Raw genomic sequence first — 15,555 nt, 5'->3', positions numbered from 1 at the left:
CTCTATAGTTGGAAATAAAAGCTTAAGACCTCACAGACCTCCTGAATGGGTTTTACAAATCCCTGGGGTGAGTCCTCAGACTATCTGGGAGAACTGCAGCTGTAAGGGTAATGACTGTACATGGAATGGACTTACCCTGGCTCACTGTATACCCTCACCACCAGGCTCTAGTGGGAGCAGTCCAAAGGCCTATATATTCCATGTTTGGCTTTGCAGCATTGGCTTATGGCCTAATTGAATATTCTGAGTCCCACCAGCCCAAAGCATAAAGGGAAGCTGGAACAAGAACAACCTCTCTGCTCTCATCCCAGATATGGTCATTTTGATTGCAGTGCCTTAGGAATAATCTCCTGTAAGATACACTTGACTATGTTACAAGCAACCATGGAGCAACAAATAGACCCACTATTTGCATTTATCCATTTTAGACTTGGCCAATCTGGATTGTTGGTTTGACTCTTAGAACCCCTTCTAATATGTGAGAGTAACCAGCCTCTAGCAATCTGGCTGGATTCATCAGGGTTAGCCAGTAGGTGACTGGCCATTGAGTGTTGACATCCTGGTGCTGTCCCTCCTCTGACCACTAGATTTCAGATTCTTACCGAAGAGGATGAGTGATCTTTCTTCAGAGCAGTGCTCACTAGACCTGGTTATCCAGTGGACAGGACGGTGTGTCACAATGCTACTTAGGATGAATCTTCATACCAATTTCCCTTCATTCCCACCTAGCAACCTGGTGGCTGCCTATGAGAAAGCAAAGAAAAAGCATCAAAACAAACTGAAGAAGTTAGAGTCGCAGATGATGGCCATGGTGGAGAGACATGAGACCCAAGTGAGGATGCTCAAGCAAAGAATAGCTCTGCTGGAGGAGGAGAACTCCAGGCCACACACCAATGAAACTTCGCTTTAATCAGCACTCACGCACCAGAGTTCTGCCCACGGGAAGTAAACTGCAGCAGACCACTGAGGACAGAAGGGCCCATGTACTTGTTGGGAGGAGGAGGAAAGGGAAGGCCGGCAGGTAGGTCAGCACTTGTACAGTGGAGTGCCCCAACTCAGCCCTTGGGGTGATTGGCCATGGTGACACTGTGGACTGTATCCAGAGGTGCCCGCTCTTCTCTCCTGGGCCCACAACAGCCTGTAAACACATGTTCTGTGCTTTCTCAGCAGAGCCTCGTTTCTGCTTTCAGCACTCACTCTCTCCCTCCTCTTCTGGTCTGGTGGCTGTGTATCAGTGGGATCCCAGGCATTTGTTTCTGTAAGATTTTCCATTGTATCCTCTTTTTGGTAGATGGTGGGCTCATCTTCTAGGATCTCGTTTCTCCTGTTTCCTCCTGCTTCATGGGAAAACAGACCTGTGTGTGCCTCCAGCATTTAAAAGGACTGCTGATTTGTTTACTACAGCAAGGCTTTGGTTTCCAAGTCCCGGGTCTCAACTTTAAGATAGAGGCGGCCCTAAGAGGTGATCTCTGGGAGTTATAAGTCATGGGAAGAGCGTAGACAGGTGTTACTTATAGTCCCAAATACACTAAAGTTGCAAACAGACCACCACCAGGACTGTGCCTGAATAATTTTGTATTGAGAAAATAAAAACTTCCTTCAACCTTCATTTTGGAGGCAGGGCTGAGAAGGGAGCGCTCTCTTGATTCTGGGATTTCTCCCTCTCAGTGGAGCCTTATTAATATCCAAGACTTAGAGGTGAGAATCTTTTTGATGCCTGTAGTGGAACTAAAATTTTGTCAGGGGTTTCTTCAAGAGCTGAGAAACATTATTAGCACTTCCCGCCCCAGGGCACTACATAATTGCTGTTCTGCTGAATCAAATCTCTTCCACATGGGTACATTTGTAGCTCTGGACCTGTCTTTACCTAAGGACAAGACACTGAGGAGATACTGAACATTTTGCAAAACTTATCACGCCTACTTAAGAGTGCTGTGTAACCCCCAGTTCAAGCCTTAGCTCCTGTTGTCATGACGGGGACAGGGTGAGGGAATGGTAGTTAAGGCTGCTTTTTTGCCCCCAGATATATGGTGATGGTTGACATATGGTGCTTAGAAGGTTAAATTTCAAGCAAAATGCTCACAGGGCTAGGCAGAACCAAAGTAACTGAATTATTCCAGGAAGGTCTTCCATCTTAAAACAAATTCATTATTCTTTTTCAGTTTTACCCCTTCTCTCAGTTCTACCCCTTCTCTCAGTTCTACACTGATACACTTGAAGGACCATTTACTGTTTTTTTCTGTAGCACCAGAGAATCCATCCAAAATTCCCTATGAATAATGTGTTCCAGTGCCACAGCTGACTACAAATTAAAGTTGAGGAGGTTTCTGCATAGAGTCTTTATGTCCATGAGCTACGGGTGGGTCTGTTTTCAGAGAATGATACAAATTCCACAGCCTTCTGTTCACTGGAGGATACTCCAGCCACCAATTCGGAGGGCAGACAGTTGTATCCTAAAAGCAACCACTGAAAGGTCAGCAGTGAGGCTGCCCATCTCCAAAACAAAACAGATTAACTGGTATCAGTCTAGAAGGACCAGCTTTGGGGTGCTTTGATCACTATGAAAATGTTCACTGGTTTCTATCATTTGGTCAAACTTAGTTCTGTGATTTTTTTTTTTTTTTTTTTGAGATGGAGTTTTGCTCGTTACCCAGGCTGAATTGCAATGGCATGATCTTGGCTCACTGCAACCTCTGCCTCCTGAGTTCAAGTGATTCTCCTGCCTCAGCCTCCTGAGTAGCTGGAATGACAGGTGCCTGCCACCATACCCAGCTAATTTTTGGTATTTTTAGTAGAGACAAGGTTTCACCATGTTGGCCAGGCTAGTCTCGAACTCCTGACCACTGATCCACCCACCTCGGCCTCCCAAAGTGCTGGGATTACAGGCAAGAGCCAATGTGCCTGGCCATACCTGTGATTTTTTAGAATTTTTCACTTTTCATATAAAGTTGCATTTTGTCATGAGGAAAATGTTTTGGCTGAAAAACATATGCCAAAAAAAAAAAAATCAGTTTTCACTATTTTTCCAGCTTGCCTAGGGAAACGTCCTCCCCTGAGCAAAGTGGGATGTGCATGGCTCTTTTGTGATTAAGCAGGCATCAAATGGGCAGTTTTCATTTTCACTGACACAGAAATATGTGGCTGAAGCAGGAATAAAATCCTGCCTACCGACTTCTGTCTCCATTCTTGCTCCAGGTAAAATCAGAGAACCTCCCCTTCTTGGCCCTTTAATTCCCCCAGGCAGAGGCGGCTCCAGCTCCTGTTAAGGGCCCCAGTTTTACTCATCCTACCTGACCTTAGAGTTTAGTACTTTCAAATATGTGATGATTTGGATAAAAACTATTTTGCAGGAAAAAGTGTTAATTTTATAAATATGTATAATATAAAAGCTATAAGTTTTTCCTTTCCTTGTATTTTTCAAATACTCCCCAAGACACAATTCTTGAAGGTGAACTAGGTGGCACTTGATTATGCTAATTGTGGGAGCTACCGAACTACACTGATTAAATTAAATGCTTGCAGGTGCCTGGGTAATTTTCCTTTGTGAATAACCTGGCTCTACCTGAATTTTTCTCTAACAAACATCTCCAATGAGGGTAAACAGTGATCTTGATTCTGATTTATATGAGGTTAAAAACCTTCAGATTTCGTATTTTGAATTGTTCTCCCTAGTTTCCTCAGTGGTTACCCCCTTTTAGTCAGTAACCGTCTCTATTCAGAATTCAGTCTTTGGCTTTTGAAGAAATGGGCACAGAGCAAAAGGACCCATTTCACAGTTCCCTTGGAATATATTTCCCATTGTTGGACTGAGGCAAACAAAACCAACTGTGCAAACCACAAGCAAAAGAGACTTCTGTCCATAGTTGGAGTGCCATCAGTGTGAGCTTACCAGCTACAAAACCTGTCATGGACTCGGGAACAGTATGATTCCTTATTGAAACTTTCATCATTCTCATCAGCTGGCTTGTCAGCTTTCTGAAGTTAATATCCATGCTGCCTGAAACAAATGTTATGTTTAACTAGCACTTAACTTTTAAAATTGCTTAATTCTCCTTTCAGATGCATGCACTAAGTCTTCTCTGAGCCTGCAGCCATATTTTAGAGGGACCTCAGAGTTTTAAGTCAGAGCCTTGACACACTACTCCAAAAGGAAGTCCAAATTAGAGCCCATAGGCTTTTTCTTAAAAGCTGTTAGGTAGTAGTAAGAAAGTTACCACTCTAAGGAAAACATGAAACTATCTGAAAGTCTTCTGGTTCCTAACTGGATACAGATTAAATTATTTTAAATGAAAAGTGCACCGTAGTTACCCGATCAAGATTGGACTGCCTGTGTCACTGGCATGAATTAAAGAACCTCCATAGTTGCCTGTTCCCTTCTGAAGGTGTTCCTATGGCCCACAAGAATTATCCAGCAATCACTTTTTAAGTCTATATCAGTCAACCTTAATAGCCCTCAAGAGTTTGGATTATCAAGCTTTAAAGTGATAAGATATCAAGATGACTATAAAAAAATAAACATTTCTGAAAGTGTCCTTTCCTCCATAAGGCTTTAAACCATTTGCAAATTCTTAATTGGGAGTATGTCCCAATCATTCTATTAAACTATTTACAGCTCCACCTACTTCTAGATTCAGCAAACAGAACTACTAGTTAGAGTATTTTGAGAGCCAAAATAGTAAGAGACTTCTGTAATGGTTGAGATTTCCGCGCTGACCTTAATTAGGGTGCCGCCATAGGGCTACCAAAGTTTTTAGTGAGGGCTGGGGAGGTGGAGCATAAGTAACATTTTTTTTCTGCAGAAGGTGATGGCTTTGTAGAACACTATAAAATTTTTCAGGAAAACATACAGCAAATTTTCTTATCCAGTGGGAACAGCCTATTTGACAAGGAATGATACAAGTTTGATTCACCTTTGAGCACTCTTATAGAGTTTATAGAAGAGGCATAACTGGTTACAAAACAAAAATTACGCCTTCACTATCCAGTTCTTAAAGTTTATCCACATCCTACAAATCTTATGTTTATGCAGGTCAGGTTAAAGTAAGCTCCAAACTTGTGGCCTTCAGAAGGATCTCCTGTTTAACACACCTGAAATTACTCCAACTTAATACGTTTGTATTCTCTAAGAAATAATGCTGACTGCTGTCACCACAGCATCACTGATCTCTCAGTGGCTGTTAAAATATAAACAAGTGGAAAAAAAGTATACAAGTTGATAGCAGCTGTTCATGTATTCTTGTTTTGCTAATACCTGTGTAGAGAAAAGACAATTTCACGTGCAGATCACCATACATTTTTGCTTAAAGGTTACACTGGGGTAAATTGTTTATCACATTACATCTGGGTGAGATTTTGCATGTGACCAAGAGGAAGAAATCATTCAGTCCCGGAAATAGCAACTGCTGTGAAAAACCACATCCTTGACTAGTACTTCATCTTTCCACAGTCATTCATCTGCTAATCAATCAGGTGAAATATCAGCTCAGCAGAACAAAGCAAGTTATATACAAATTTCCTCCACATTCACACTGATGCCGTACTTAGTAATTCTGGCTCTACCATTCACTTTTGCACTTTTTGCAAATCAAATTCATGTGGAAAATGTTCTGTTTGTAGAACTCATAGTATTCACTTATAGTGCTCATGTCAGGAATGGCAAGTGAGTAAGAGCCCCTGATAATCTGCTTTTGTTTCAACCTAATGCAAAGATAATAAAACATGTCCACTTCTTTTCTAGTTCTAATCAGTTTTTAGACATCAAGACTTATTTACTTTGCATGAGATTTGTTTCCTATTATTTGAATATGTGCTATACACTTGAATTAGAAAAACCTGCTTGAATGTATTGTCAGTTATTAAAGCACATGTGACTAAGTTTGCATTTGTCAGTATTGTTCTACTGTTTGTACTGAAAGTCTCATTTTAAAACTGCTACTTAACACTGTACTATACCTTGTAATTTTTTAGATTCTCCACTTGTATTCTTTAAATGTTTCCAGATGCCTTTAGTTTTAGCTGCTGTAAAATAGCTACTTTGCGTTATTTGATATAGAATTGTTTTTTAAAAACTCCATTTATTTATACAGAGACATTTATAATATTTTACAAACATTCTTATATTCTGAATAAATATTTCTAATTCCACGGTATACCTTAACTGTGTTATTTAAAGGGTAAGGCTATCCTTCTGTAGAACTGTTTGTTTGTCATACAGGCAAATATCAAATCCATGATGCTTACATGAAATCAAGAGCCCTAGTCAAAGCAGGGGGGCTAGAAGTAAGACTATTATTAGATCAAAATGGCCAAAGAACCCTCCTTTATAGCCCATTTTTAGTTGGCTTTTTAAAATTTGGCATAAATAGGAAGTTATCTATTGAAGAGAGTCTTTTCCCCTCTTAAACATCATTAAAACAGGGAACGTAATTAAGGACTGGAAATGCAAGGAAGTCATACAGGACAAGATGGCAAGCAGCTTTGCAACACATCTGTTAGAGAAAGAAAGATTACAATGTTCTCAAGTTTTCACTATGGAAGCAAAGTAACTATAACACCTCAGTCAGTCACTCTCCTTTTGAAAATTTAAAAGTTACTATCATATAGCTGAGGTCTCTAATGGAAAAGAATGTATTTCTTTCCCCCTTGAGATCCAGAGTTAAGTATTCCTATTGCAAAACCTGATTCTAGCACAAACTTACTTAAGAATTGCTGGATTTTAAATATCTAATGAATTCACATCTCAAGCCCTACACTATAATCTTGCTTTAAAGCAACAAACTTAATTGTTTGAGGTATTTTCATTTTTGCAGAGACTCTCCACAATATTTCTTCCTGGGGTTTTTTGCTTGTTTTTTGTTTTTTCCAGACAGAGTCTTGCTCTGTTTCGCCCAGGCTGGAGTGCAGTGGCGCGATCTCAGCTCACTGCAGCCTCTGCCTCCCGGGGTCAAGAGATTCTCCTGCCTCAGCCTCCCAAGTGGCTGGGACTACAGACACGCACCACCATGCCTGGCTAATTTTTGTATTTTTAGTTTCACCACGTTGGTCAGGCTGGTCTCGAACTCCTGACCTCGTGATCCACCCGACTCGGCCTCCCAAAGTGCTGGGATTACAGGTATGAGCCACTGCGCCCAGCTTCTTCCTGTTATATAAACATACTTTTATCACGTTCATCTCATACTTGCCATTTTTATTGGTCCAAAGAGACAGCAACCACAATGAGCAACTCAGAACCTACGATGATAAGTAACAGTAACAGAAAACCAGGCTAAGGTGGTAACTAAAACTGCCCAAGCAGCCAATTTTATTGATAGTACATTACAAACAATCTAACACAATGATGTTTTTACAGAAAGCCAGTATCTGAACAACCTTCCATCATTCAAATTGTATTTTGTAAGATTAAAAGGTTTTTAGTTTCTAATCTATTATTTACATCAAAAAGCTTTCAAAAAGTTAGAGCATAACTGTTAAGACATAGGATTTTGTTCATTTTCTCAGTGGAGAGTACAGAGTACAGCTGACATTCTAGTGGGTCTCTGGAAGTACAGTAATCCTGCAAACATTTAAACTCCAATTCACAAACATGAATCACCGGAAATCCTTTGATAGTCATACCTAACAATACAGGTAAAGTCAGTCTTTATCCTTTCGTTAACACTGAGGGAAAAAAAGTTGCTGTTCAACTACAACAACATAAATCTAGAAACAAAATGAAACCTGTTCTAAATGTTTCTGTTCTTATAACAAGGTGAACACTACAGGTGTTTTGGGGTTCCTTTTCTGCTATCAGTAATGTTTGACAATTTCCAAGAGCACCAAGAACTGTACACTACCATGAACAGAATCCCTTGAAGTAGATTCACTTATAGTCTTTCTCCAAGCATTAAAATGCCCTATAAGGTAAAATAAAACACTGCTATAATCTAGGCAAAAATTAAAGGTTGAATCATTTCACATAAGACAAAAATAATTACTAAAGAAATAAAGTTCACAAATCTACTTGGTTATCACATTTACTCTAAAGTCTGGTTTTTTCATTGACCATAATATATTTAGTGAAACATTTCCTCAGTTTTTGTCCACCAGCAAAAGGTCTCAAAATAATTTGCTTAACATAACTCAGCATAAATATCTTCACCTTTTTCCGACTAAAACTTACTCCCAAACAAATTGTTTTAAGACTACGTATCCTCCATTTTTAAAGCATAATGTAAAAAGCCACATCAAGTCTTGTTTTGGAAATAGGCACAGTATTAAAAAGTCAAGTCTTACCGCTTTCCCATCCAAACTAATCTGTATGCCCTATTTTGGTTAGACAAAAGACAATCTTATTAAGAGAACTTCACTTAAAAATGCTAATACATGAACTATAATTCCGTTTACTTTATTCTGAAATGAGATTGTTTTAAATTTTTATTAAAGCTAACAGATAAAAGTCTGAATTGTACATTGATCTAGGATAAGTCAATAATTACCAAGGATGATTTTTAAAAAGTATTATAAGGTATTAAGCTAATAAGGAAACTTCAAAACAATTATTTTTAAAAAACAGACATAAAGCAAAATAGTTCATGGTTTTATTGTCCTTCCCTGTTTTTGTTACTGAAGAAAAAATTTCTAATATTTATAAAATGGAAGTCAGGTTAGCTGTCTCCTGTCCTAACTCTGAAGTGAAATATGACCAAAGAACTTTAAGACTCATTTCTCTGGACACTTGCATTTAACATTAAATGATTACTCGTGCAACATCCTAACACAAACCTAAAAGGAACCAAAGAGACAGCAGTCCCCTAGAACAGTAGTGAAACGCACAAAGAAACTCTTAGCAGTATGTCTTCTGTGCTTTTCTGTCAGTGCGTATATGTATAGTGCATAAAGAATACAAGTCTACTGTTATATGTTCCAAAAGCACTAACCCATCTAATCAACCAACTGCTGAAGAATTATCTTTCTAAATTTCATTCACAGTTGAGAACCTTTACTTTCATTTGTTGCCATCCATAGTCTATTCCTAAGTATCACAAAAGCATATGCTTGCCAATCTCTTAAAAAATGACAATGCAGACTTGTGCTCAAAATGAAGCTACAGACTTAGAACCTCAGATTCAATGAACTAAAAGGAGAATACATTAAAATGTTAAATTTGACCTCAGAAATTCCACTATACTAAGGATGTTGCCTAAGACCTCTCAAAGACTGAGGACCAGCAGAACACTGCCCATTTCACTCTAGAACCACACACAAGTCTGTTGTCCCCAAGCCAATGTGAAAGCTATAAGCCTTGAGACTCAAAAGAGCACAGGTGTCCACAGATGACCCAAACATCAAAAGTGAGATCACCTTCTCAGGAAGGAAAGATAAAATCACTGCTTGCAAGTCTGTGGCAGGTTTGCTATAGAGATGTAAAACAAATTTTAAAAGATGGATTATTTTAGGAAAGGGATAAGACACCAGGGAGAAAAAAAGAACTCAATGGACTTTTTCCTGGCCAGTCACACCAAGAAAAAGGATTAAGAAACAACAGGTCTTCAAATGGCACTAAACGAACAGTGGCCAATAACCCAAAACCACCCAACCACCTGCAGGAAACCTTCCACCAAAAAGCAGAAAACACATATTCAGGGCCGTTGTCTTCTACTGGACTAAAAGACTGAAGTCTACTAAAGGTTAGGGTCCACGTGGGACAAGATTACAAACACAGGCAATTGATTTCTGCATTCACTCTTCAGAGTACCTTTGACCAATACTACCCAGCTAACGTAAGCACCTCGTGAAAGCTCATTCCTTTTAGGTTGTGCCTTCAAACTGCTAACATAACTAGACCATACTCCTCTGCTAACCACAGAAGATCCAAGATAAATGGAATGTTTTTATTGGTGATTTCATTATTCTTATAACCCAGATTAAAGATTTCATTATGAACAATTCTCAAAACCTCCATACTTTATCACAGTTTTTCTTTACACTTGTTTGTACTCAGCTGGTGGAAGTCAACCCGTTAGGCCCACTCCCATGCATAAGAGTAACTTTCACTCTTTTCCCTATTTACAGACTACTATTTCAATAGTAAATGCTATTTGTCACAAGGAAGTTAGATGGAAAGGAATGAATCACCATTCAGGACAAATGTATAACCACTGTGATGTGACTGACACCACAGCAGATTATGGCTGTGTGTTCTGAGTTGTCTTCCTGTAAGAAAGCAGTGCACTCGAGTTTGACTGGAGTTCTACAGTATCAGTACAGGAAGGACCAGACTCCTCACCACTGGTCTTTAAAGTGAGAAAAATTACTTTAGATTCACTGGATTGCTTGGCAATCATACTTCAAAAAAATTAACTTTATCCAGGGCTAGAAAACACTCGATAATGGCGATACATATATATTTATAGATATAGATATTCATATATGTATGAATGACTACACTTAGGCCCTGCAATGATCGCATTTCTAGCCTGGAACATAACATAGCACTCAAGTATTGATAAATAAAGTTTCTTTCTTATACTCTTTGCCCAGCAACTATAGCTATTCTTCTCCCTTCAGGACACTTTGATTCTATAACAATAATCTATCATATTCTTTTGAAACTGCAATCCAAAATCCTACTTTGAAAGCATGGGGCAAAAGCCTGTACTGCCCATTTGCAATCTGCCATCTTTCTGACACAGGAGTACAGACTTCAAGAGCAACTCAATTCTAGGAAGCGAAAAGATGCTGAGAAAGCCCATCATAATCTCATTTTTAGAACTTTTGGCAACTAGACAAATGCACTTTAAAGTCTTAGGACATAATACAAAATGAGAAACTCTACCTAGACTTTACCAAGCTGTCAGGAGTACTGTTTGACAATATTGTTTTTAATAACACTTGTTTACCTAGAGACAGGTATGTAAAGGATACCTTCTAACAAAAAAATAGTTTGTCTTGCTTATTAATCTAAAGTTACAACAACACATATGAACCCCATCCTCCAGGCTAGAAAATAATCCAAGTCAAAATAACTAGGAAGAAAAGTTAATGAATCTGACTTTACTATAACTATGATTAACATACAAAGAAAATACTGCCTCAGAAAATACAGAAACACAAAAGATGTCAATCAAAACAGTCTCAGGGAGCAGGAAGGTCCACTGGTACAAAAATAAAGATAAAAAGCCAAGAGAGACCACCCTGACCAACATGGAGAAATCCCGTCTCTACTAAAAATACAGAATTAGCCAGGCGTGGTGGCGCATGCCTGTAATCCCAGCTACTTGGGAGGCTGAGGCAGGAGAATCGCTTGAACCCAGGAGGCGGAGGTTGCGGTGAGCCGAGATTGCAACATTGCACTACAGCCTGGGCAACAAGAGTGAAACTCCATCTCAAAAAAAAAAAAAAAGCCGAGAGGGTATTGTGGTAAGAAAAGTAACTTGGCAAAATTTCTAATTTTTATAATTAACTTTGCTCTCCTTACCATTTAACTGTTGGAGATGAAAAAAGGAAGGACGAGAAGTCCATGAGAGAATAGGTAGTGAAATGTTTTTAATGCACACATGCACTCAGACCTTAACTTTTCTATAGGACACAATATGGTGACTTTTATAGAAGAATCTAATTCCTATAGTAGGAGGCTGTTATTTACTCAGATTTGAATTCCTTTTATTTGACATTACATACAAATTACTAAAGTCTTCAAAAGGAAAAGTACCAACTCATTCTTACAGCGTAAAATTACTTTCATTATATGTCTTCATTAACTATACTTACTAATTGATATTTAATAGAAAAATAAGGATATTCAAAGCTCAGAACCGCAAGTAGTAACCACAATTCCTTTGACAGCACTGGAAGACTTTCCTTTATACATGAATACAAAAATCCAACTTCATTTTCCAACGTCTTTAACCAAATTTCACTCACACTATATGAGTTCTATTAGGTTCTCAGGCCTCTCCATATGCTTATGTCTCAGGAGGGTATCACTATTTGAAATCCTAAACCATTCATTTGCTACTTCTTAACAAAAATTTTTTAAAAGCATGTAAACCACACCCTTATCTTTTGGATTACAATGGTTAGGTACAAAAACAATTCATTTAGCATCTTATAAATCATTAAAGTTATACATAAAAGCACCTACAAATTTTTTAAAAAATAAAAGATTCACAGTGCACTGCACCTTGGAACATATAAGGTTGGAACATAACATTTAAAAAGTGAATTCCAAGACCTGTATCTCTCTCAAAGACATAAAACATAATGAAGCAAACCAACTATTCTTCTCATCTAGCATTTAAAATGCAGCACTCAGTAGAAGTAAATTATTGCATATTCAGCATACTCCTTTATCACTTGATTTCCTCAAACCATACTAAAATTTCTCAAAGGAGAAATCCAGTTCGCTAAGCATGGCCTTTCTCAAGGTAACCTGAACACTGAGAAACTATTACCCAGGTTTGAGGGAATAAGTATAGTAGATGTACCTAAAACAAGCACATCCAACTTAAATATTTTCTGCATAGTTAAGTCACATCACACACATAAACTTTAACTCACATCTTTTAACATTTTTTTAACCTCAAACTTTGAGGAGAGCTAAAAGCCTGAAGTTATCATAATCACATCCCAACAATACCCTTATATTTTGTTCCACAGTGCATTAAATAAAGCAGCGCAACAGCAATAACATTTAACCATAGTTAAACTACTGTAATCACAAAGATAATTTGTTGGTTCTTGAAAAGGCTCAACACCATCAGAGGCCATACTTCTGGTAACTAACTCTAATCTCTTTTGCTTCAGTATTGAGAGCTGAAAAATCCAACTCTACAGGCACCAGGAAGACTGGCCAAAGTATGCACTTAAAAAGAAAAAAAAAAAACACATACCAAAAAAATAAAAAACAGTAAAAGTTAAATGGTTTCCAGAAGACAATAAATGAGTGAAAATTATTCATCTGCCAGGCAAACCACATTTTCACTCCTTTAACAATTTAACAGAAGTCTGGAATGCTGGGACCAACTATAAATATGGCTCGAAGAGACCCAAGCAAAGCAGCCGTATTTCTGAAAAAAACAGTAAAAGCTTCCAAACACAATCATATAATGCATTAAAAAGCAAAAGTCACAGGATTCAAAAATTTGTCACATTAAAAGATGCAGGATTCTGAGTATCAGAATTCTATACACACTGATTTAATTGTGAATTCTCCTGCTTAGCACCAAAAGGGTGATACTTTCATTAATAAATAGAATTTCTCCTTTAAAATCAAGCCATTTAAAAGCTAAAGCAAAGTACTACCAAGTGAATTCCTTAAATAGCCCTTCTTTTAAAAGTCCCATGAGGTTCAGTGGAACCCAATTAAATAGGCTACCTACACAGAATAAAGATTTCTACAATAACATTTATAAGCAGAGAAGTATTTTGTAGATACCACTGTAAAAAAGGATTTTTAAAACCCACATGATAGATACACACACACACACATACTCAAACACCCCCCACTCCCAAGAAATTCCTTCAGTGAGGTCAGATGCAGCCAAAACACTAAAGCCCCCTTAACGCCCTGGTGATTGTCCTCAATTATAGCTGAAATCCTCCTTAAAATGGGCACTGCCATCCGTATTTGAATTTAAAAATCCTGAAGCAAAATACATTCCTAGGAGTGAGTTATGTATGTTACTGTTATGTAACACATATACATAACGTGTAACCTAGTGAAATGCTTTATTTGGACTTGGGTAAACTGCATACCCCTTCCCTTCTCGCTCCATCATCCAGGGGCTTAGCAGGCCAACAAAAGCATGTCAGTCTCTGCTACTATTGCAAATTGGAACCTAATATAACATCAGTTTCCAAAGATCAATACTGGAGATGCAATGTAAAACCTAGTAATATCAGTTTTCCATACATATTTACACAACTGGAATATAGAAGAAATTTCCACAAGAACAAAAGTCTACGAGACTAAAGGGTTGGAGGCAGGACAGTAAAGACATGACCCAAAGTAGCTGCTGGGTCCCAGCCTCCATGCTGTCTGCTACATTTCCTCCAGCAGTCTCACAGGTTTACTGACTGCATGTAACCACAGCTCAAAATCACAGCATCAACTCCCATCCACTCAAGCCCCTCCAGGCTACAGACTTTGTCCTTTTGAAGTGCTAAGAGTTCATTTTGGACATGCACATTATATTCCAGAAGCTGTTCAATAAATCCTTTCACTAAAACTCCAGAGGAAGATTACAGAGCCTCAGTGGTTAGAAGCAGAGAGAAGTACAAAATGCCACCAAAGTAGATCACCTGTAATCCTGGCGACTGTAACATCTCAGCTCTTGTGTTCATTTAATAATTGGGCATTATTTTAAGTTTCTTTGAAAAACTCCAATATACTATTATTGCAATCACTGTAACAGGTAGATGGAACATTCCCATTAACTTGGCTACTTGACAGTAACTCAATACGTTATTTTCTTAACCAGAATACAAAATAAAACCCACAGTCACACAGAATAAATGCCCTCAAAGAAAGCAACTTAAACTTGTGCTAAACACTGAAAAGATAAATCTGTATAAAAGGTTATATAACTGCATTTACAGTGCAAACTCGTGTTTCTTTCTACTCTCTTATAAACAGAAAATGTCTTCAGAAACATTGCCTCCCTGCATTTCTTTAAAACACCTGAGAAAGGTAAGGCTTGAGGAGACACCCACTCAAATGCAACAGGTCTCTGATCCTGGGACATTTACAATACATCTGCTGCTATCAAAGGTCCAAGATTTTCATTATAGCATTATGGTCAAACTTGAAACTCAAAAAGGCTCTGGATGAAAAGGGGAACTTGCAATGTCCATTACATGCCACGGGCTGTCCCTCGGCATGTTCTAGCAACTGGTCTTCATTGGAGCTAGGTAAGTCATATACAGCATCTGTTTAAAAAAAAAATAAATAAATAAATAAGCTCAGTAACCTTAGTAAGAAATCAAATACTGCCCTTTGCCTTTTGTTACAAAAGAATTAGTTTTGAGTATATATTTATCTTCCCAGACTCTAACCCTAAATAGAACCACCAAAATATGTATTTTCCTTTCCGTAAACTGGTGTTCAACTGCATTTTCAATATATTATTATTTCTACATATTCAAAATCTTAATCTCAGCCATTAAGACCCTTGACATTCCTTTGCTTTCAAAATGAGCGTAACTTTACCTCCTAGATGTGTTTTACCTACTATATGTGCATTCTGTTACAGAAAAATAAAGCTGGGGTTTACCAAGATTTCCAGGAATTTATCACCATAAAGAAAAATCTTGCCAGGCATGGTGGCTCACACCTGTAATCCCAGCACTTTGGGAGGCCAAGGAGGGCAGATCACAAGGTCAGGAGTTGGAGACCAGCCTGGCCAAGATGGTGAAACCCTGTCTCTACCAAAAATACAAAAATTAGCCAGGCATGGTGGCACACGCCTGTAATCCCAGCTACTCAGAAGGCTGAGGCAGGAGAATGGCTTGAACCCAGGAGGCAGAGGTTGCAGTGAGCTGAGATCGTGCTGTTGCACTCCAGACTGGGTGACACAA

At 38.4% G+C, this 15,555-nt stretch overlaps 2 protein-coding genes across 7 annotated transcripts in view; one reads left to right on the top strand and one right to left on the bottom strand.

Annotated features, from left to right (window-relative positions):
• Positions 1–14,347, top strand: part of MCC (MCC regulator of WNT signaling pathway) — a 478,671-nt gene extending 464,324 nt beyond the window's left edge. For all 4 annotated transcript variants that reach the window (XM_054488736.2, XM_054488737.2, XM_063665146.1 and 1 more), the window contains one exon: positions 730–14,347. In XM_054488736.2, coding sequence (XP_054344711.1) covers positions 730–910 — 181 coding nt within the window. In that variant the 3' untranslated portion in view covers positions 911–14,347. The remainder of the gene's footprint in view (positions 1–729) is intronic.
• The window catches only part of DCP2 (decapping mRNA 2), a 47,144-nt gene continuing 38,854 nt past the window's right edge, over positions 7,266–15,555 (bottom strand). For all 3 annotated transcript variants that reach the window (XM_054488738.2, XM_063665148.1, XM_054488739.2), the window contains one exon: positions 7,266–14,907. In XM_054488738.2, coding sequence (XP_054344713.1) covers positions 14,744–14,907 — 164 coding nt within the window. In that variant the 3' untranslated portion in view covers positions 7,266–14,743. The remainder of the gene's footprint in view (positions 14,908–15,555) is intronic.

The sequence above is a fragment of the Pongo pygmaeus genome, chromosome 4 (assembly GCF_028885625.2).
Source record: "Pongo pygmaeus isolate AG05252 chromosome 4, NHGRI_mPonPyg2-v2.0_pri, whole genome shotgun sequence".
NCBI lineage: Eukaryota > Metazoa > Chordata > Mammalia > Primates > Hominidae > Pongo > Pongo pygmaeus.
The sequence above is the reverse complement of the archived record's forward strand: the minus strand, read 5'-3'. Positions and strand labels throughout refer to the sequence as shown.